Source organism: Camarhynchus parvulus, chromosome Z (assembly GCF_901933205.1).
Source record: "Camarhynchus parvulus chromosome Z, STF_HiC, whole genome shotgun sequence".
NCBI classification, from domain to species: Eukaryota; Metazoa; Chordata; class Aves; order Passeriformes; family Thraupidae; genus Camarhynchus; species Camarhynchus parvulus.
This window is the reverse complement of record NC_044601.1, coordinates 4,774,851-4,798,600: the sequence shown is the minus strand read 5'-3', so window position 1 is coordinate 4,798,600 and position 23,750 is coordinate 4,774,851. Positions and strand designations below refer to the sequence as shown.

The following is a 23,750-nucleotide window of genomic DNA, read 5'->3' as shown; positions in this document are numbered from 1 at the left end:
TATACACACCTCCATGAACACATCCAAGATTAACAAGTGTATTAAATATAGAGTTATTAAAATTAGAACTGTTATGCAAACTGTTATACCCACCCTGTGAGAAGAAAAATAATAAATCTACCCATTCAGTAACTCAAGAAGCTTTTAGGGGAGTTATTCCAGTACAAATGCACGTGGACTGGGTATAATGTACATATGTTCTGCAGGTACCAAGTTTTAGCTTATTCCTGTAGTTTAACCCACACTAAAGACTATAAAAATGGGGCAGTTCCTGTTTCTTCTTGTCTGGAATATGAAACACACTAACAAAAACTGAAGACAGCAAAAGGTGGTTTGCCAGCACCAGCTACTGAATGAGCAAAAATGCTTTCTTCCTGAGTTTCTAAATAAACTCTGAATTATCTTGTGTTCCCTCAGCAAAGATGACAAACTCAGTAGCCCCCAAGCCCTACTGGATCACCCAGTTCTCAAAACTTCAGAAGACACACGAATACAACATATTAAGCTTTTAATGCCATGAGTAGTTCCTACCTGGAGATTTCGCAAGAGAAGCATGGAATACAGAGAAGTTAATCAAGGCATATGAGGCCAAGAAGAAATTAGAAATAATTGGAGCAATGACATTCAGTTCGGCTGTAAAATGAAAAACAAAAAACAGGAAAGCAAGGGGTTATCGAAGGTATCACCCAATGGTTTTGAAGATTACAGTGAAAAAATTCTGCTGCAAAGAATCTCATTTTTTGATATACTCTAAGAAAATGCAGTTTACCCTTTTGCTGACAGATTTTATATCAATTATCTCCTATTTACTAAGTTATCTTTTTAACAGTTAGGAAGTGTAGCTTTCAGCTTCACAAATATAAGCACTACCAAGTGTTCTAGAAGCACTCTGGAAGCACTACATACTTTCTCAAGATCATTAATTTAGAAAATTTCATTCCCAGCAGGGCTTGGATGAAACAGTGCACTAACACACTGGGTTCTGAAGAATTCCAGAAGATTGAAATATTACAGACCAACACCATCACAACAGTGATGCTTACACCCCCTTCAGTGAGAGGGAAAATCCTCTCTCCTTTCCTTGGCAGCATGGTACAAAACATCTTTATGTATTCTCACCATCTTTAAAAAAAAAAAGTGATCAAAATGCAGAATGTGCCATCCTAGTCTGCAAGTTTCTAGCTGCAATCAAGCTTCCAGTCAGCATGGCTCAGCAGGGACCCCAAGGGTGTATCTCTGCCTCAAGCAGATGTGGAGGAAGGAGGACAGAGCAAATTGGGAAAAGAAGTTAAAAGCACTGGCACAGGACTCATAGATGGACACAGCACAATTAGTTTGCCACCTACAGAGAACATGTGTAATTAATTATAACCTTGAGAACTTTTAGCAACAGCAGTGTCAGCACTCATCTCTACCATTTATAACTTAACAGGAAAGCACATTTTAAATAATATTGCTCAAGCAAGTTTGCATTTTACTGAAGCTGCCATTATTAAAAATCTGAAATAAACTTTCATATTTACAGGATGTTAGCACTGTCTCAAGCAAAGGATGTATTTCTATTGACTGGTAGCACCTAAAGACAGATACCTGTGATTAACAAGAGAAGTGCAGTTAAAATTTACTGCAGCTCTTGACAGAGTTGTGTCTACAAGATAGGACAAAGTAAGCCTCAAAATAACCAGATTTAGAATGCTGACTTAGAATTAAGCTGTGCATTACATCTCGAGGACCCTGTCATCAAGTTCACAACATGCACTGGAATGCTTTCTAAAGGACAAAAGGGGATTGAGATTTACTAAAATTTCAAACTAACCGATTAGTATGAATCCAAGAGCAATTAAAAATGTTAGAATATATCCTCTCAGTGGTTCATTGTTCTTCCCATAGCCTTTAGCAAACATCTGAAACCCTGGATAAATGCTGTCCTTGCACAAAGCCTAAGGAGAAAAATTGAAAAAGAAAAAAAATCAAGAGTCAACATGCATTTTGCTCATGCCATCTTCCATTGCATAGTATATTTCTGAACACTTCTGGATAGTTTATAACCACCACACACTAACTGTATTCTCAACTGTCATTGTATCTTGACATTTTGCATTTCCACTTTTCTATCCTTAAGTACCGTCCACCTACAAGAAGCAAATTTGCTTTTCTGTAATTGTCTATTTTACTTGACAAAAAGCCTTTTTTTACATATTTTATTTCCTCAGGAAGTGGAAACTTTGCCCAATATACACAATAGTTCTCTGCATCAATACAACTGACTCCCCACGTAAGTTCTTTTAACCCAAATTAAGACAGAGAAGGAGATTCAACAGTTAAAAAGAAGACAGAGCAAAATACACTCAGGAACCCAAACAAACTGTAACAAACTGTTCTCCCATTCAAACCAACAGGTAAATAGAACAATCCACTGATGTCATCTGATACGGATAATGACGGCTGTATGTCAAAGCCCCCTTCCAAAAATCATGACTCAAAATTAATTATTCTTCAAAATGTTACCATTTTCTTCTCTTACTTACCTGGAAGATCTTAGGGGCACTCACAAGAGATGCTAATGCAGATGACAGTGTGGCTGAGAAAATACCTGCAGTAATCAGTGGTGCAAATCCTGATACCATGCTCATGACCTGAAAAACAAAATAATTTGTTTAAAATATGTAAAAATGTACACTAAACAAACAGATGGCATCATAACTACACAAACAGAAAAAAAAATACTACACACTCTTCACTTAAAAGCTGTCTGAATATCATGCATTCATATAGATGAATGAGCTAGAGACAGATCAGGGAATATAAAATGTATCCTGATTTCAGGACAAGAGGTGGTGGCTTTTCATACAATATAATTTGAAGCTCAAATTATCAAGGGCAAAAGTCTTCATGGGCACATAAGAAGATCAGAAGGAAGCAAAGGAAGAAGAAATACTTTGGAATGTATTACATATTCCAACCTATTGCTAACTAACATGGTCTCAGAAACTCCAAGTGATAAAACATGTGAAAACCACATTCCTCACAATCTCCACCATTTTAAATTAGGCTTTTTTTTCCCAGTCAAAACCTGAAGGTCCAGACAAACTTGCTTCCTATCTCCCCAAGATCAAATCCCAGCACATCTCTGTAATCTCAGTGACAGAAGCCAAATGTAAGATGAGTGATGAGCTGGTACCTTCCAGTACCTCAAGGGGCCTTAAAAAAGAGGGAGATTATAAAAACGGAGTGCCATCCCTGTCCATGGCATGTGGATTGGAAGATCATCTTTAAGGTCCCTTTCAACCTAAACCAGTCCATGACTCCAGTTTTCTACAGATTATATCTGTGCCATAGCTGCATGCAGCTTTGCATCTATCCTGTCATTTAAGATACACAACTGTGTAATTAAAAAAATGTTCATGGTTTAATAGATTACTTTGCTTTACAGGGAAAAAAAGCTGAAGTTGCTTTAAGACAGCCAGTGCTGAAGAATTTTAGTCAACAGACCAAACTCATCAGGGTGCTTTTCAAGCACAATGTGGTTCTGCATCATTTGCACTGCTTACTTGCCTTTTTCACCCTGGCAATCTCATTTAAATTATCAGGAGAGCAACCAAAGGAAGGCAAGAAAAAACATGCAGAAATCTCCTGTTTTAGGTATTGACACCTGAAATTGTAAAATCTTGCTGTCTAAGTAAATCTTACTAGGTCAGATGTTCTCAGACACAATGTATAGATGACTGATGAAGTTTTTGTTCACTAGGGCTAAATTCATGGTAAAATTTAGTGGATTTCTCCAGACCAGACTGACCGTGGCAGCTGGGCCTCTCAGTCAGCTGAATCTGGGCACTACATCAGGTTTCACAGGTCAGTCCAAGGCATGGCTTGCTCGGAAAGAGAAATTTAATAAACGGAGGTTGCAAAAAATGAGACTGAAGGGTCTGTCAGAGCAGTGTGACAAATGAAGGAGAGAACTTCCTGAAGCTTACTTGCAAGGTTATGACAAAAAAAAGGCATGCCAGGCCTATAATCATAGAGGAGTAAGACTCACAACACATCTATTAAGCTATCTCTCCTATGCCCCATTTCAATTTAATTTCATAAGCAACAGGAAAAGTTACAGTTTTAAATGGTAGTTTCTAATAATCCTACATTATGTTACAGAATAAAATATAAGAGGTGTAAATGCTTTACTACTATTGTAGAAAGAAACTTTTGCTGTAACATAATTAACAAATGCACACAATTTTTATAAAAGCAGTATGTAAATTTTTTCCCTGCAAGGATGGCTTAATCAATCTTCCCTCATTATAGAGGGAACTCTGTGTACAAGTTTCCCTCACTTTTCTTGTTATATGTAAAATATTTTGATGCCTTTACTTTATTACACCTGCTTCAACTTGCTATTTACTTCTGACAACTGACTCGTATTTTACATTCTCTTTCTGTCCAATGCCTCCAATTATTGACACTCTCTATTTTTGACTATTACCCTGTTTTATAAATTTGGGAGATATTCCAGCAAAGCCTATGCAAATAATAATTGGCATTTTAAAAGCTAGCAAGTTATGCCTTAGGTTAAGTGATTTTAGGAAGCTTCTCTAAGCTAGGAGAATACAGGGGAACCAGATCCAGCAGAATCAGTGTGTCATGGTGTTAAACTCCCCTCCCTCCATCCCCAACACAATCCAGACCTCCTGACCATGAACCAAGGAGCCCACAAAGGCAGCTACCCATAGCACTGAAATTTTCAACCCTGCAGAGTAAAAGGGCAGAGTGGCCCTGCAACCACTGGTGTGCTGACACATACAGTTCCTGCTGATAAGGACCTCATTATGTTTGCCTGGCATTTACAGTTAAGGCAGTTTCCTAAATTTCAAACATTTGGGACCATGAAATACCATATTTTGACTATTCAACTCCTTGGTCCAGCACTCTGGAGCAAAACAAAAATGCTGTATTAAAACAACTGAGTTTCATTCTACTTTCAACTTTCATCCAAAGTTGAAAAAATATCTGCGCAATAATTACCCAAAGCTGTAACTTTTTGTTGGGAAGCTCTAGGCTGAGGCTGTAGAGCCCAGAACAAATTTTTGCAAACACTCTTCTACCAGGTGACAGCCTGGGCACAGAATAACCACTGAACAGAAATATCAGAAGCCTGTGAGGACCTATAATTCACTGTAAAAGAAACTAAAGATGGTCCTTCTAGGCAGGTCTGACAGCCTGTCTCACCTCCTGTCCTCATTTAGAGTTTCTAATCTAAGATTTACACAGGTAAATCATACTACAAGTCATCCATCTGCTGCCTGAACACACCCAAACCCTGAGCTGACCCAGCAAAACTTCAGATCAATTCTGTGCCAAAACAACTGACTGCAGCACAGAGTGTCCTGAAGTGAGGAAGTCATTACACTGTGAACACAAACTGGCACTTTCTGCCCCAGAACCTGCCTCTTTTCTAGCTGGAAGTGAAATACAACAATATTCCCTCACCTTAGGGATTAATTTTAGTTTGTGCAGTATTTTTCTCAGTTATTTACCATATAGAAAAGAACCTGGGAAGTGCACAAGTGTGGACACCCCCCTTCTCACACACACCATGCTCTACATATGAAAAAAAAGTATCTCTCCTTACAGCCAACAATCAGAGATACAAAACTGTGAGCAGTTCAGTTATGGAATGGACAAGTGTCTCACTAGATAAACAGCCTCTCACACAAACATTTTCCTTCTGACACCTTCCAAGAAGACAGAATCAGACTCTTCTCAGAGATGCACAGCAAAAGCTGGGCAGGTGAGAGAAAAAACAGCAAGGGAGATTCCCACTGGGTATTAGAAAAATGGAATTTCACAGAGAAGGTTCTCAAAACTACAACAAAGCATGGGGGTGTGAGGGGCACCACATTCTCTGTGCTGCCTCTGACCTTTAAAGTGACTTTTCCTAATTGACAGAAACTTTTTTCCACAGAGAGAGGCAAGAATAATCTGGGAGGCAGAAATACCCTGAAGTACAAGTAAAGTTTATGTTAAGAACCTTACAATAGTCATGACTTAAAGACACAAAGGAAACCAGTTACAGGCTATTCAGAGCTGATTACAGGCTGTTCAGATATTTAACAATATCTTGGTTCTTTTGAGCTTAAAACAAACAATTGAAAGTCATCAGATTTTGGAAATTTGTCAATCGCACAACAGCAATTCTGACTTCTCTGAACAAGAACAAAGTTAACACCACACAAGATACCCACATTATTCCACTATAACAATTTCATTAGTAGATTTCAGCTCAACCTCTACGCAACTTTTTGTACACACGTTAGAAAACATTTGGCCAAAGATGGGACTATCATAAACCAAACTGGAATCACTGGGCAGTAAATTCATTTTCTTTGGATTCCTTCAAATCCTTACCAACAGCTCATGAACAACCCAGTGGGCTGTGGTGAAAGACTATGAATTACCCCTTAACTTGTAGAGGATTTTTAAATACTGTGACATCATGTTAATGAAAATTCATGACCTTATTACCATTAAAGGGGATGCTGTGATAAACACGTAAAACAGTCTTAAAATTTTCAGTGTATTTTCTAAAAAACCTTAAAAATTTAGCAAGCAAATTACTGAGAGAGGCTGCCCATGATTAATCAGCATCATTACTGAAAAATCAGTACATTTACCCTCACTGGTGAATGATGACATTCAGGTACCTAAAGAAAGCTGCAGCACCGCCACCTAAATCCAAGCAATTTGCTCAGAAAAAGTGTAAATATTTATACCACCTGTGTATAAATACCTAACAGTTTTCAACATGTATTCATTCTTTTGCATACCAGCTAGAGTGTACCACACACCTATTCCAGATTAAACTTGTATTTATGGAGGTGAGTATATATAGCTTATGACTTTTCCTGACAAGCAACTAAAAAAACACAAGCCAACAAATCCAAGGAAAAAACAAACAGGACCTACCAAAAGAACAGGCAACAAAAAACCCCAAACAACCCAAAAAACCAACCCAGAAACCCAAAAACAGCAAAAAAACCAAACAAAAAAACCTGCACAGCCCCCGAAAAACAACAAACAAACAAAAAACCAACAAAATCACACAAAAAAATCCACCCAAAACCAACCAAAACACCCCCCCCACCAAAAAAACCCCAAACCAAATCAAAAAAAGAAAAAATAAATCCCCCCCCCCCCAAATAAAAAAAACCTGAACACTGAAGTCAATGTACAGATTAAGGAGGAAGTTTTATACCTGGAAATTGTTCATCAGCCCATAGTGACACTCTGCCCCTGCCTGAGGCTGACAGGATGAGAAGTCATAGTTTAGTTTGCAGGCTGCACTAGTGCAGTTTGCCAGCTCGTTGACAATGGTGTCGTTAACGTTCCCTGTGGCATCTCGAACTACACAGGAACCTGCAATGGACACAACCATTAAAAGAAAGCATTAGCAAACTGAACCTGAATTTAGGCTATGTGTTAATTCCTTTTTATGTAAGCATGATCTCACAAGCAACATTAAAATACTTCATTTAGTTTTTTAACAGACTACAGTACTAAGCTCATCTTCACTATGAAGAATAAATACAAACAGAGCAACTGCTCCCTTGGCTGAAACAGTCTTTAGTTTTTTTTATTATATCTGATTGTAGGAGGAAACAGAAAGTTTTGCACAGAGAAAAACCATGCCAATAGACTTGCAGAAATTTAAGAGCAGTATCCCTGGCAGTGCCCAAGGCCAGGCTGGACACTGGGGCTGGGAGCAGCCTGAGACAGTGGGAGGTGTCCCTGCCGTGGCTGGGGTGGGAACTGGATGAGCTTCAAGGTCCCTTCCAACCCAAGCCATTTTATAGTTTTATGACTTTATACTTTCTTTTTTGGTCAATTTTCCTAGATGAGTGCAGATTTGTTTTGTGTGTATAGATGTTTGCAGGCAGGTATAAATTCTGTTGCAGCTGGTTTTTTTCCAGTCATTATGACTTAGCCAATAAAAAAATAAGTTTCATGAAAATAAGTTTCCTGTTGCCAGCCATTTCCCAATGTTTAAGTAAGCCATCTCCTGTGTGACCATGGTATTTTTCAGGTGGTTTCTTGGTGGAACACAGAAACAGAGTACCATTTCTACAACATTCTTTTATAATAATCACCTTAACTACTGTCTTTTCTTCATGTATGATTACTTTTAATTTTGCTGGTCAAGAAAATGCTGGAGAAACAGTATTTCTGCCTGTAAGTATTAGGAAAAACTAAAGAGTCCTGAAAGACCATTAAGTCTTTTATTTCAAGGGGGGTTTTGTCTCATACATGTCAAAAAGTAGGTAAGACTAAGTATTATTTAACATTCTGTGGTCTAATAGTAGAGGTAATCAAACTGTTTGAACACCAGGAAATACTTTGGGGACTGGAATTAAATAAGGAGTGGGGAAAAGTCAACAGAGTCAATAAAACTCCCTTACTTTAATCTTTTAGGAATCTGAATGACAAGAACTGCCTTGCAACAAAACCCTGCGACAGCTAAGACCTAAATTAATTACTTTCAAAAATTAAGTAAGAAGGCAGAGACCTGCTGCAAGTTTAAGTTTATTCTGTAATATTCCCAGGCATCTATGTATGTTGTCTCTCTTCCACAGGGAAAATTAATTCCTGATTAGTTATGCCATATTTAAATTCTTGTGAGCCATCAGACCTTGATGAACAGCCCACCACAACACCTGGCCCCAGTAGGTGGACATTAATTAATCCTTCCACTCCTCATTTCTTTTTTAGTTAGTTATTATGCCTAATTGGTGAAATTACAATAAGTTTCCTACACCAAACCTGTCTTATGGTTTTCCTTGTGAGTATGTGTAGGAGCTGAGGTTTTTTTGTTGTTTTCTTGTTTAACTGGGAGTAAGAGCTCTGTTAAGAGGAAAATATTTCCATTTCTTCACCATTCAAGCATTTGCCCCAGCCACTCAAGCAGTATATAATGGATTTGACAACACACTTCTCAGCTGAACTATTTGTATACAACATTTTGTTGGTGACAAGATTGCAGTGGCAGGCCAATTATGCTGAACAACTCATTAAATACCTACAGTGCACTATCACAGCCCTCCTCTTCCTCATTTTGTCGAAGTTCAAACTCAGCTTTGGCAGGACTGTCAAACATGCAATCAAAATATGGCAGAAAGAGACATGGCTGTAGGAATAAACTTAATGTGGTCCTTACTGAGAGAGAATGTAGAACAGGGAGGCAGGGTCTGTTCTCAGCAGAAGACACTTAGATAAAGTAACAATAATAAATGTTACTTTTTCTAAGACTGATACAGAAAAGTTTTATTTATTTATATGATTCTGGCAGCATTTTCCCTAAAAGTCTTTAGGTCGTCCCTGCTGTGAAAATAAGATTTCACCTTCTCACAGGCATTTACAAGCATGTTCCTGCCAAAGTGAAATAGAGCTTTGGCTGGCTTTAAGCATGAGAAAGTTTACAGCCACCTCTATCAAGTTATCTCCTTAACATACGAATTCCAGAGGTAACACAGCCCTTCAGAGTGCAGTTCAGAGTGTTCAATTTTACTAGTGCTGCAAACACTTACAGTTTGGCTCTTGTGAATTAGTTTTACTTTCATAACTACAGGAAGCAGGTCATAATGCTACTCAGAACTTTGGCTTTTTTTTTTTGTTAGAGCTTCCCTTGTTCTTAAAGTGATAAATGTAGTTCTTTGAAACGTCTCTTCCAAGATTTTTAAGCAAATTTGCCTGTGAAATCTGCCTCCTCATGCCACCTGCTTGTCTGCCTCAGTCCTTTGCTGAATTATGAAACTGAATTATGCATACCAATGTCTCAGTCATCCTTCTGAAATAGCTGCCTAGCTCCAGCAGCAGGATCAATAGTTTTCCTTCTTTCTTTTCTACTCAGTTTAGCCTTCTTACTTACTACAGAGCATACAAATAGTGAGTTAAGTTCAGAACACCTTCCTCCTCCTCAGATGTGACTACTCTGCAACACTTACTAGCCCCTTCACATCTCTAGTGACTTGCTTACCACTCCTCTGGGAAAGAAATAAAAGTATATGTGTTTGTCCCATACTCCTAATCCAACGCCTCAAAAGGAGCTGAATTTCACTCATGATCTCTGACTCCTGCTGCCTTTTTCTAACGAGCAGAATTCAAAGCGTAAGTCAGTACACGGCAGAACATTTCTGATGAATCAATTTCACATCCAGTTGGTTTTGCAAACTGCTTCTTTTGTCAGTTTTTATACTGCGTTTTTCATGTTTGGAAGCTGATCAAAGTATTCCATTAATAAGCGAGTATTAACAATAATTTCAGTCTTGTGTGGGTTGAGGTTCCAAAGGATTCAAATTTGGTAGCAAGAGGTCTACGCAGTCAATCTAATTAGGAAATGAGTGTAGCTCATTATGCTGCAGAAAGCACAATCACTACAGAGCAACGATTTGGCAGAGCTACACTCCCACGTTAGCCAACAGAGGCAGACAAGCAAGATTGGTATCTTTGGAAAGGAAGTATCATTAGTGGTAAGATCAATGTCCGCTTAGAAATGGGAATTTCATTCAAAAGGCACCCATAGCTATTATAAAACAAGGTCTTTCATATAAGAAAAGTTATTATTGCTGTCAGAAACTAGTTTGTGTGACATGACTAAAAAATCTTTCCAATCACAGGCCAGAAATGTGCATGATTCCATTATAATCCTGTAATCTTAAAGTAACTAGAATTACTTCAAGTGTCAAAAAAACATAGTAAACCACTGGTGCTCCACAGCAAGACTGGTATCAACCCCAGGGCAACTTCTACAGAGGATTTCAAACAACTGTGGGGTGGGAAAGACTGGGAAGAGAAGATTCAGATCAGTCTGTGATTATTTCTCCTCTTTACAGAAGAACGTGACACGTCCAAAGTGGGGTGATGAGAACCTGAAGGCCCTTCTTGGTCTCCTCCCTCAGCTGGAGAATTACTGCTCAAACATCCTCACCATGGTGCTCTCTGATCATCCCACAGCTCCCTGCAGGTATGTGGCTGATTACCATAATCCTCAAAACAATACAGGTGTTTTTTCAGTGGGTATTTCCTGAAAACATGCTTTTCTAATCCAGGGATTATCCCACTGCTAAACTGTAAATCCTTTAATGTAAATAACTGCAACAATGAGGCAACACCGACAGAAATCTTCTGTCATCTTTAGTCTGAAGCAGTCACTTTTCTTAGAAAAGCATCAGTTATTTCACAAAATTATACAACCAGCTGAAAACTGAATCTCCCAACAGCAAAACCAAGAAATCTTTGGCTATTACTTTCCCATGCAGGAAAGTCAATTACATAACGACTCTGCATAACAAATTACATAAAACCAAATCAAAACACATCCTCGGAACAAACGTGAAAGGATAAAAGTTAAAAACATTCTCTATTTACCTACAGATACTGCAATTCCTGCGTAAACCAATGTAGTGATTAAGATGGCCAACAGCGTTCCTTTAGGTATGGCTGACTGAGGATCCTGAAAGAAAAACGTCAGTGGACAGTGATGACAGAGGCCAATGCACACTTGAGTGGTCATGAAAAATGTCTTTAATTCACTACTCACCGCAAGGTCCCCTGAGATATTTGCACCAGCAAGTATGCCAGTTGCAGCAGGGAAGAAAATAGCAAACACAGAAAAGAAAGTTTCCTCTTGTCGGAAATCCGGCCCAAAATTCTCCATGAATATGTCGGCTGCAGGGGAAGATTTAAGTCTGTCAATATTCACATGGAAGCTGAAGTATGAAACCATTCCAGCCACTATCAGACCAGTAAAAAAGCTGACAGTCACAGGACCTTCTAAAAACTAAATGTAGAACATTTAAGCCCTAATTCATCACTTCAACTCAAAGTCAACACAGTAAACTTAAGCAGATTTAAATGTTAAACGTAAAAAATGTAAAAAATACTTACAGTATAATCCAGCTTTTTAAAATTTAATATATATTCAATATTAAGCAATACTCAAGTTTTGACCCAATTGAAGGAGTTACAAGAAATCAGGAAAAGTCTCCACAGTTAAACAGGACTATAACATATACTAGATGTTTAATTTAATAACAGCAGCTTATTTTGCAGAGGAAGGAATTGTTTACCATACTGTAAACTGTTCCAACATACCATTGTAACCAAAGAAACCTTTGGGCTTCTTGCTCTCCAGAGGAATAAATGTTCCTATGACAAAGTCTCCAATAGCAAGAATGAGGATCACCAGCAGGACTATCTGTGCCTGAAACACAATGACTGCTGTCAGACAGGAGAACTTGTTCTTTTCATAGTATCAAGTGCTGTGCTGTAAAATGTAAATGTTTACTTGATTCCAAATTCAGCTTCACCTTCTCAGCATGTTCTCTGCAAAAAAATGAGGAAAGCTGGAAAGAACTTGTACAAGGATTTTTAATTACGAAATAGGAATAATTTCCAAGTTTTATGCCTCATCAAAAAGGTTTCTTATTACTAAATGCCTCAAATTATACTTGTAAAGACAAAATGCTTAAAATTACTAATTTCTTTATATATAAGACTTCCAGAAGGAATGCTTTTGAGGAGATTCAAGAAGTTTACATGAAAATAGCCAAACGCAACACAAATGCTACTGCATTACTAGCCATGGTAATCCTTTGTCTTATACTTTAGTATGTGGTATTTTCTAAAAATTTTGTTACATCCAGCATGACACAGCTCTTGTTTCCTATTTTATGCAAGGAAATAGTTTATTTTGCTACATTCTCATGTTCCCAATCCATACAAAGGAAATTAAACTGCAAACTGCAACAATTATTAGTTAATTCCTAGTTTTGACACTTCTTTTATTACAACCTAGATTTTTAGTCACTTTTCTGCAGAACTATTGTAAGCCCTACAAGTTGAACAAGAAGTACTTTAAACCATCCCACACCTCTAAAGTGTGTACAAAGATAAATCTAGGTACTGTAAAGATGATTCAAGTCCTCCATTTAAATAAGCAATCACACTGCTGTTATCTTTTGGGTGATTTGATTCCTTAGAAAGGAATGCCAGTAGCTTGGGGGAAGCTATTCACAGACCTTTTCCAGGCCCAGGATCAGGAGTTAATATGCAATATCACCGTAGCATTGTTCATGCCTTCAAAACAAAGTTTTCAGCTCACACAGCCTCTCAGGAAAACAGGGTGGAACCGATTTAAAAGTACACCAGAAGAAAAACAGTTTGTGCCCTGTATTTAAATCTTGGTAATGCCTCAAAAATAGGTGAAAGGTGTGAGGATACAGCTGGGTGTTCGCAGAACTCTTCAGTAAGACAGAAACATAAACATGAAGTTATCACAGAGCAACTGCCACAGGTGGATTTTTCCAGTAACTAACTAGGAGAAGCCTAGTTGAAGCTGAATACCTTACTCAAATTCCAAAGTCTGAAAGAATGGGCTTCTAAGACTTAACACAAGGAGCTGCGTAGGGAACACCACAAACTCTAAAAAGCCATTTTTTAAAGCAAACTTCCCTGGAATCAAGTCCAGTCTCTCCTCACTTTTAGATCTGGTTCAAAGGCATTATTCTAGATTCCACTGCTCCATTTTCCAAGGCATTATTTAAGACATGGCTAAGGCACAGGAGAAGACCAGAGATCAAGAGGCACTGGTGTTTTGCTATGCTGAGTTCTGTGTTAGCCCACATGAAATGCTTGTTTGACAGGTTCAGTTGCCAATCATTGCTCCCACTTGCCTAGTTCCATGGCAGAGAAACCAAGTCTCGACTTTTACATTGAGGACAGGACTTTTGAAAGCTACCCCCAAAATAAGGATGGCACTGCAGTAATACCACATTTCAGGTTTGATGTAGAAACATTAAACAGGGGTATTTTCTTGCCAATTATTGTTATATAACTGCTCAAGCTACATAGTAAAATGAAGATACTCCTTGTGTCTTCAAGTAGCAGCAGCAAGAGGATTATTAACAAATAATTCTTTCAAAACAGTTCAGAATAAGGAGGTCAGCACTGTTTGCAATTGGGTGTAGAAAGAGAGCATCACAAATTCAAGTTATAGACAGTGAAGGGCTACTTGAGAAAGGTAAACAGTTTCTACAGAAGTTCAATTTAGAAGTTCATGCCCAAGTCAATTTCTGTAAGTTTTTTTTCCCCAGTAGATCAAAGCAATGCACTTGATCTTCACTCAATTCTTCTGGGATCCCTATTTCTTGGAAGCAACAACGATAAAAAACAAACACTGTCATTTTTATTATAAATAGCATCATCTTCTTGATGCAGGATCACAAGAAACAACACTTCATGAGGAGGTTCCTTCATCTGCCTCTCAGTCAAGAAAATAGGAGCTACTGTGATATAAACATACATTGGGAAGAAGCCCCAGTGAGAGGCTCTTCTCCATTTTTTTTTGAGCACATTAAGGACAGATATTCATAGAAAGCCTACAAGGCGCAGGAACCAGAGAGCAAGCTACAGTGCCTCATAATGCCAAGCAGAAAACTGGTAAGGCAGAAGAGCTTCTCTGTTAAGATCTCTTCAGTCAGAGCTGACCTAAGACTGTGCAGCCACAAGGTGAGGGAAGGAGGTTTTCCCTCCTACACATTCATCACCACCAGTGTTCAAAACCCTTCTCCACGCTGGGTCTAGTGAATGCATCCCACTGTCTGGCTGTTTCCAGGTGAAAATCAAACCAGAAGAGAGTGAAAGAGAAGGGAAGCCAGCCCCGTGTTTTTCATCCTCAGAATCTGCCTAAAGTGCTGAAGTTCTTACCTTTTCTTGTACTGTAATTGCTCAGAAGAAATACCATTAATGTATTTGACAATGTCATTAAGAGTGGATTATGCTGGAGTTTAGGTTCTCATGGATGCTTAAGCTTCCAGTGAAGTGTTTTAAGATCTGAAATGCTGTTCAGAGCTGCACATGCTAGTGCCAGACCAAGAGCTACTGCATAAAAGTCAACTGAGTTCTAATGTACCATCATGCAATACTGAATACACCGAATACACTAAAAATAAATCAGACAGCTAAGGTACAAAAATGGAATAAAAATTATGAAGCAGAGAATTAAAAAAAAAAAAAGACGGGAAATCCTTACTTTTGCTTCCCACTCCATTCCTGCAATGGAAATGCCCAGCAGTATAACCACTGTGATAGCTCCTATGATTCTGATATCATTCATTTCATCGATCATCAACGTTCCATTTTCCTAACAAAACAAACAAAAAATACACAGTCATATACTTCATCAGGTAAATACCTTCCCTAAACAACAGCATTCTATTCACTATAATTTATTAGTAGTTAACCTGCACACCACAAATTTACTGATTGTAAACCCCCTTTAAGGATACAAGTAATCTGGGTTTTGTCTTGTGTTTAAATCAATGAATCTTCCAAATGGAAACCACAGTGGCTGCTCAGCCTGGAGAAAAGGGAGCTCAGGGAGACTTTACTGCTATCATTTAATATTTAAAGGAGGCTTGCAAGAAAGATGGGAACAGAGTTTTGGATAGGGCTTGTGGTGACAGAACAAGGAAAAATGGTTTTAAAGTAAGAAAGAAATATTTTGCAGTGAGGGTGGGCAGGCCCTGGCACAGGGTGCCCAGAGAAGCTGTGGCTGCCTGGATTCCTGGAAGCGTCCAAGGCCAGGCTGGATGGGGCTTGGAGCACCCTGGGATAGTGAAAGGGGTCCCTGCCCATGGCAGGGGGTGGCACTGGGTGGTCTTTAGGGTCCCTTTCAACCCAAACGGTTCTGTGATTCTGCCTGGATGGGAGATGGACTAGGTGACCTTGAAATGTCTCTTCCAAACCACACCGTTTTATGATCAGATGAATCAAAACCCAAGTATAATCTCTAACTTTATATGTAAAGTATATACTTTATATACTCAAACATTCTATATGACGTGTAAAACTTTATCTGTAAAGTATAATCAATATAAGCACTGTCATCCACGTACCTTGAGTAACTCAACAACAGTCTCTGCAAAACCAACGACATACATTGCCACTGCCACAGCATTGGCAAATGCAAAAATAAGACCTATGGCACCACCAAACTCTGGCCCCAGACTTCTGGAAATTAAGTAGTATGCTCCTCCTGAAAGAAAAAAAAATACAAATGACAAAAAAGTCCTCTACATGATAGAGCTTATAACAGCATATAAAGCCATCAGTCATTATAAAGTCATCAGCACTTTAACATTTACACAAGCCAGAACCTACTCACTCTTTATTCCCTGGTGTATTGGAAAATAACCCTTAACTCAGTATTTTAGGGACAGACATGTTGAAGTTTCAGGAATGTATTTCAAGTTCTTAGGAAAAGAGACCAGTTGGAAATAACCATCATTCATGCACCGCCTCATATTACTGCATATTAGGTATGCAACCAGTTCTATGGTCAAAAATCTGTAGAACACAAGCTGCAGTATAACTGGGCTTTTTACTTCAAACTCCTCAAAGTACTTGTGCAGTCAAGATCAAGGAACTGGCTAGGCAGACTGCAATAAACCCACTGAAGTTCCAAATTTCCAAGACCTGTTTCTATAAGTTCTGTTGTTAAATGAATTTTCTGTCCTCCAATGGGACTCTCAAGAGCCTGTTCTTTGTACTTTTGAGCTGGATGAAAACAACAAACCCCATATGACAAATGAAAATCTGAGTATCTGGAGTATTAGAGGAAGGTAAGGTTTAGAAAATGTAGCAAAGGCTTATTCTTCAAACTTAAGGTTAAGCTTTCTAGAATCCTCCAGCTCCAATCTGAAATAACTGAGTGCATGTTAAAAATCTTCAACAGAAAATGCTTTATTTCACTGCATTAGACTTCTTGTGGAAATCCTACATATGTACCCAGCTCGGCCATACTCTGTATTTCTTATGTACCATTAAAAAAAAAATCTTACTGTAATATAACATTTTCATAGGAACAACTGTTCCTATGAAATTCTACAGTTCTTCCAATTCAGGACTTCAAATTTTCTAATGAAGTACTTACTGTTTTTCAAGAGTGACTTAAAAAAGAAAAGAAGCTCCTATATGGATAGGAAAACCTGATATACATAATAGAATTAAAAAATAGAAGGGCATTCAGAAACTAAACTTGACATAATGCTAACACTCATAGCTGATTTTTCCCATTGGGTCTGGTTACTTTGTGATAGTGAAGCTTTTCTCTTCATTCTTAATCCTAATGAAGATAGTTTTATAACCTCCTACTTTAATTCCACCACATTTTTTCCCCAGTAGCTGCCCTGTAATGTCATGAAGCAGTCTGATCGTGTCAGAGGCAGCAACCATTTCCAAAAATAGCTGACAACACCACATAAACCATGGAAGAGAATGAAAACCATCACCCTAGGGAAAGCTGGAGCTAACAGAGTTTGGAGAGTTACTTTTGTGAAGGTTTATTTCAGGACATGAACACATACAAGCACACTCTTAACCAACCAGTGCAGCTCAGGAGAATATTAAGACCCTACTCATTGCTCGATATGTAGCCTTAAAAATGTTTGTATTACAAACATTTACACCAATGAAGTTCCTTTTACAGCATAAGAGCAGGGTACTAGTTTAAATCTAATTAGTAGGCTACCTACTGACTTTTTGTTAATTACATGACTGTTTAATCATACACAGAACACAAGGAAGGCTTTGCTCTTCAGCAACAATAAAGTGTGCACTCAAGAGTGAGGAAAGCTTTAAAAACTTCATGAAAATAGCATTACCTCCTCTTACAAATCCATTTGTGGCTATTGCTGAAGTAGACAATCCTGTAATAGTCGTCACAACAGTGGCCATTCCAATCACCAAGACAGAGAGACCTTTTGGGAAAAGAGAAAGAAAACACTGTAAGCCCTGCAGTATTAAAGACTACAAAGCTTCAGCTTAATTTCATTTAAATACTCAAGTCTTGCAAGTAGAACACAAATTTACTCTCAAGCAAAAGGCCTCCTCTTTCGTCATAAGGATAAAAATAAAACTGGGCAAAAATTCCTTTTAATCAGCAAGGTAAGAGCTGTATTCTAGAGATCAATCCAACACTTGAGTCTTTGAAAAGATTTGCTTATATACTACACAGTCTATATGCAGGGTTTAATAATTAAAGATCAAAAGTTTATCTCTGCAGTTCACTGAAGACTTACAAATGTCAAGTTTAAAGTACTTGCCTTAAACCTAAATGAAAAAGTCTAAGTAACTGGTTGAAGTTTTTGATACCATAAAAATTGGCAATATTAAGGTAATTTCCTATTCCTGTTTAAAGTAAAAGCTCAGGATCAACATCTCTAGGGGATCACATTTGAAAGTCACTGAAATAAAATTACAGCATTAGTCTCCATACCTATCCCAGCTTGTCCTACAATCCATGATAGTCTGATGAAGAGCATCACACCCCAAATATTTAACATACATCGTACCTATGATAAAGCAGAAATATAACATAGATTAGAAATATAACATAGACTGCATCTGCAGTAATTTTCATTAATTCTTCCTTTCAGTTTTTAACGTTCTTGAAATTATCTTGCCGTATTTCCTCACTTTTCAAATTGCTGTATTTCCTCACTTGTCAAATTATTTCACAAAAATATGATGCTATCATAAAAGTTTAGGTTTGGCTAAAAAAAAAGGGACTTAAATATGATTAAAAAGTTACTACCTTAAACACAGAATTAAGAGTAGTTCAATATCTGACACTTGCAGTATGCCATAAGCAAACAATAATAATAATTTAGACCCTAACCTTAGGATCCATAATCCATGCTACGGAATACATGACTTAAAATAAGACAGAAGTCTATGATGATTGTGAGGTCTAAAACCCCAGTTTGCATGTCCCACAAACCTCTCTCTCTCTCAAAAAAAACAACCATGCACTAAAGCAACATCCTACTAAATAACTTACTCTTCTTAAAAGAACAAAAACCCTGCTGCAAGTTTGCATTTCTGTAACTTCTGTATCTTAAAACACATCTGCACAGTAACAGGATGGAAAGGTGGGAATTTTTTTTTTTTTAATTCTTGTATTTGTAACTCATAGGTCTCAATAAAAATAGAGTTTGCTTGTTCAGAATTTAGACAGGAGACTAAAAACAGATCTTGGGTCTCTCTCTTCCCTAAAGAGTAATATATCAATCCTACAAAAAAGGAGATAACCTCTCCAAACCACAGAAGTACAGCATGCATTTTTCTACTACAGTATCTTTTTCCTTCTTGGAAACCATGCAATATAAAAACTCTTAAAACCTGTGCTAAGAAACCATAAACCCTTAAGAACTTAAAGCCCTGAAGTATTTATTGCCTTAAAATTCAGTTGAAATAGGAGCAACCCTTGCTAAAATTATTGCATTTATCACACCTCTCATACATGTCATCTTTATACTACACTATCATAATGCCTGCCAACAAAGAAGGTGGTTGGAAAGATTTGTAAGAAAAGATCAGCACCTGTAAGGAACTGAAGAACTACATATCAAACTTACCAGCACACCTTTAATCCAGCCAAACTTGACCACCCCTTTGCTGTCAGGTGTGTAAGCAGCAGCTGCATCCCCAGCTGGTGTGCCCTCCTCACCATTTGCGTAGCCATCCTCAAAGGGCTCCTTTGAAAAGACAAAAAAAGTTTGTATTTTGGGTGACTGACAGAGCAGAGTGGGCATGTGAAACTCGTAAAAAAAAAACCCCATCTTTTACAGAAAATAAAAAGCAAGACATGGCCGAAGTTTTGAGTTGCTCCTTTATGTCCCTTGCATGATGCACATCTCGGATTTAAAGGAATGTAAAACAAACTTACAAGAGCAAACTGTTAACAGCCAGTGTGGGAAGTATATTCAAGAATTAGCTCCAGATCCCCAAAAAACTCAAACACTCGGTCTGTAGAAAAAGAGCTGGAAGATTTCAAATGCACAAGAAATTTTACTTCTTAATCTGAAAGCATAGAATGCTCTACCACAAGGTACTGTCTCTGCTGTAGCATTTCCTGACGGTCAGATGTAGCTGTCATTTGATCAATTTTTCAGGAAATAAATTATTCATTTCCCTGAAAACTATTCTACTACTCTTTGTAAGGTGATGCTGCCAGAAAGAAGGATGGGAGATTGGCGTTTCAGGGAAAAGAAGGGAAGAGAAGTCTCTTCCCAAACACTGCTCTCCATTTAAATGGGAAAGATCACACATGGAGAAAACATCAGCCCCATGGACAAAGGCCGACTCATGTCTTTTATTTACAATTCAACTCTCAACTTCAAAAATGCAGAAAACCACAACTTTAAACATAATTTGAAAATATATGTGTATACACACACATATATGCTTGCTTAAAAGGCAATTTTGTTTTGCCAAGCCAGGCAAGCACCAGAACATTTAAACTCAAACATTTCCTACACTTGCTGTAAGAAAGCAAGAAGCACTCTAAGTTAAGTATGTTAGTTTATCCAAGGCAACAAGTATTAAGAATGGATACAGTAGAAAGACCCTGAACAACATTCAACAAACCAGCTCAAGCAGCATACTGTGAAGCAGCCTGTATCCCAGGTCTTAGAAGACATTTTAACAATTTGAGATTCAATCCCAACGAGGTAAAGGGCAAAACCTACTTCTGCTAAGCAAGACACAAAATAGAGTGGACACAAATAAGGCTTTTAAGTGTATGCAGGGAAAGAGTAATAAAGATTAGGGTGAGGTATTTTACCAAATTCTTTCTACTCTTGATATATTAGTACCAGATACATCCTCAGCACAGGGTTCAGAGGAAATATTTCTTTTTCTGTTATGAACGGTGACATCCATAAGCTCTTATTATCAGCAGTAAGTATACAAACCAGATTTTTAAAAACAGATTATGTCAACCTTATCCAAAGGTCAGTAGCACAGACTCATGCCAGTGCTTCTCTCACTGATGTGGAATTATTAAATTCTCATAGAAACAGATACACCTGCAACACATCTGGTGATCCTGTAAGGCACAAGCCTTCTGCTGTTATGCAGAATCATGATCAGTTTCCAGATCATCACCTTTAACAGTTTACTCTCTTAAAGTGTATATTATATTGCCTCCAGAAGGGATTACAATTTAAAAAAAGACACCTTATGTATTTTATATATATAAAATATTTTTTCGTGTGTGTGTGTGTATATGTATTATATACTGTATTATATACACTAAACAGAGGACAAATAGAAACCTGACCAGGAGTTACCCAGTTTGCTGAACTGCAGCTTTCCTGGGTAGAACTAATGGGCTGTAATTCTTGGGAGATTTGCACAGCCTTTGACCAGATGAATCTATTGATTGCTGATTATTTGTATTCAGGCACTCAAGCCAAATCAAGTAGTGGCATGTAATCATTTGGAGTGGTAAGAAGAACAGCGAGGACCAAAAAGAGAATTACAATGCTGCTACATTTCAGAAATGCTGACCTGCCTGAACCAGAACTAAGAAAATGTCTCCTACTCAAGCCTGAGGTTCATGCCAGAAGAGGATGAGCTGACCACCTACCCTGCACCAATAGCTTAGAAGTGCAGAATAAAATGTAAAAATCCCTCTAAGCATTAATATACCCCTTTATGACTTCTTTCATATGTGGGGAGGAAACACAGAGAAAAAAGATGCATTAAAACAAGGGGCAGATTATAAACATGTTCATAACCGTGCCAGAACCTCCAATCAAGCATGAGACAGTACAACCACTTATTACTTGTTCATATAAAACCCATTCTTATTCCTCACAGAAAACCACCACATTATACTTGGAACAAACTCTATTTTAAACCATTACATAAAGGAGTCACATTCAAATTATCTAAACAATTTTTAAGCTTTGGCCAAAAAAACTTGCCAACATTAGATAACATCTTCCGCTATTACAACAACACGCATCATGTCTGTAATAAGAAATAACAAAATTGTTCTCTGAGAAGACTGCTCAGGAAGGATCAAGGAAGGGTAGGAGGAATCTTTATCTTCATATCTTAAAATAGTGAAATGTGAATAAAGTGGTTAATGCCTTTTTTTTTTTTTTTTGAACAAGCTTGGAGTTTGCTGCAAGTTCAGGTTTGGTAAGAAGGTGGAGAAATATCTTTGTATCTGGTCTAAGAAAGGATCACATACTTAATCATGTGAGCATGGCAGGCGAAGTATTGGTAAAACCTGCACACATCACCAATGTGACCCCCAAATGTCATCCCAAAACCTCAACCACCATGTGGCAGCTACACATTTTCCTGTAGTGCTCAAACAAGCCCACAGCTCAGCCTGCTGTGTTCTGGGGAGGAGACAGATAATGGGTCACAAATGGTATTCTGAGTTATCAGTTACCAGATCAGCTCCAAGACACTGCACACTGTGAACACAGGCAAGTTTTGTTCTGTATGTCTCGTCTCTCCACACCGTGCAATATTTCTTAGGAAAATATTTTGAGGCACAAGCAAAAATGTAATAACTGAAAGGTTATTCCTGGTTATCAGTGCTGGTGGGTGCCCAATAAAGCAGCACTGAGAACAGATATTACAGAGTGTGGGCACAATGGAATTTCACTCCAGAAGGCTCCAAGTTCAGCCCTCTAAGGCGATATTAAGAAAGAACCACTGTGGTCTCAGCTGTAAATCAAGCAGGCGTAGTATTTTTCATGCTCGTGTTCATGAGGAAACAATGCTTCTACTCAAGTCAGACACTGAATGGAAAAAACTGCCCTAGCACTATTTTAGAACAGCCAATACATGCACGATAAGATCTTCATAAACAGTAAAAAACACTAACACACTGTGGATTTGGAGGGGGTGTAATAGAAGGGGAAAGAAAAGGGGACTTAGCATTTCAGACCATAAACAACCTTATTAACGCAATTCTTAAAACAAAATGATTAATCCAAAAATAGTCATGGTGTTCATTTGCATTGTTAAGGGAAAAATAAGGTATATTTACAAGCTGACAATTCTATCACACACTGACAGGACTTCACACAAGAAACAGTTAATTTCTGCTCCTACACAGATAATCTACTATTTCATCTCCAGTGTTGGATCATAACAATAAGTTATTTGTGACAAACTGTGAATAGCCTCCACATCTACTAGACATAGATTAGTAATGAGAAAATACTTGATATTCTGGTAGAGGAGATCTGAGATTTTTCACAAACAGCCTGTAATACACTGATGAATCAAAAAGTTCGGTGAAAATTGCTTTATTTAAGAGTTCTTAATAGTGGTGTATGTCATGCAGCGTATTTTTTTTTTTTTTGTGGTGAAGTTATCCAAATCCCATCTTAATGGCAACATAGTTGGGCTATGTTGCACTGTATGAGGTAATACCAGAATAAACACACATGAAGTCTTGTTTCTTTTCAAGAATCACAACTTGGAAGCCACAAGTAAAGGGCAGGACCACCAGCAAGTCTGTACGTAAAACTATTTTCTGGATCTCCAGGCAGACTGCTGTCACTGTGAACTGCCTGATTTGGTGTGTTCCGAGTAGTCCTTGACTTCTTTAGCTAATCCTTCCCACTGCTATTAGTCCTGTGCAAAAACAGGAGGCCAGAGAAGCACCTCAGACTACAGCATTTAACTGCTTTTCCCATTCCTCAAGTTTGGCCAGTTACAGATTTAGCACATGCCATGTAATATGAGGCTCTTTTCACACAATCTCTCTAGAAAGGCTTCACAACAGCAGCTTCTTCTCATCTTGGCAGGACGCAGCACTGAAGCTGGTTTCAACAGTTTATATTATCATAATGCTAAAAATCAAGAGCCTAATCTTTTCAAGCTGCAGC

The 23,750-nt window shown here is 38.0% G+C and overlaps 1 protein-coding gene across 1 annotated transcript in view; it reads right to left on the bottom strand.

Moving 5' to 3' along the window:
- The window catches only part of SLC12A2 (solute carrier family 12 member 2), a 54,073-nt gene that overhangs the window by 18,134 nt on the left and 12,189 nt on the right, over positions 1-23,750 (bottom strand). Inside the window, exons 2-13 of the mRNA XM_030968069.1 lie at positions 19,464-19,583; positions 18,323-18,398; positions 17,709-17,804; positions 15,942-16,081; positions 15,077-15,187; positions 12,139-12,247; positions 11,585-11,712; positions 11,413-11,497; positions 7,247-7,407; positions 2,529-2,636; positions 1,817-1,940; positions 532-633 (exon numbers count right to left, since the gene is read on the bottom strand). Coding sequence (XP_030823929.1) covers positions 532-633; positions 1,817-1,940; positions 2,529-2,636; positions 7,247-7,407; positions 11,413-11,497; positions 11,585-11,712; positions 12,139-12,247; positions 15,077-15,187; positions 15,942-16,081; positions 17,709-17,804; positions 18,323-18,398; positions 19,464-19,583 — 1,360 coding nt within the window. The remainder of the gene's footprint in view (positions 1-531; positions 634-1,816; positions 1,941-2,528; positions 2,637-7,246; positions 7,408-11,412; positions 11,498-11,584; positions 11,713-12,138; positions 12,248-15,076; positions 15,188-15,941; positions 16,082-17,708; positions 17,805-18,322; positions 18,399-19,463; positions 19,584-23,750) is intronic.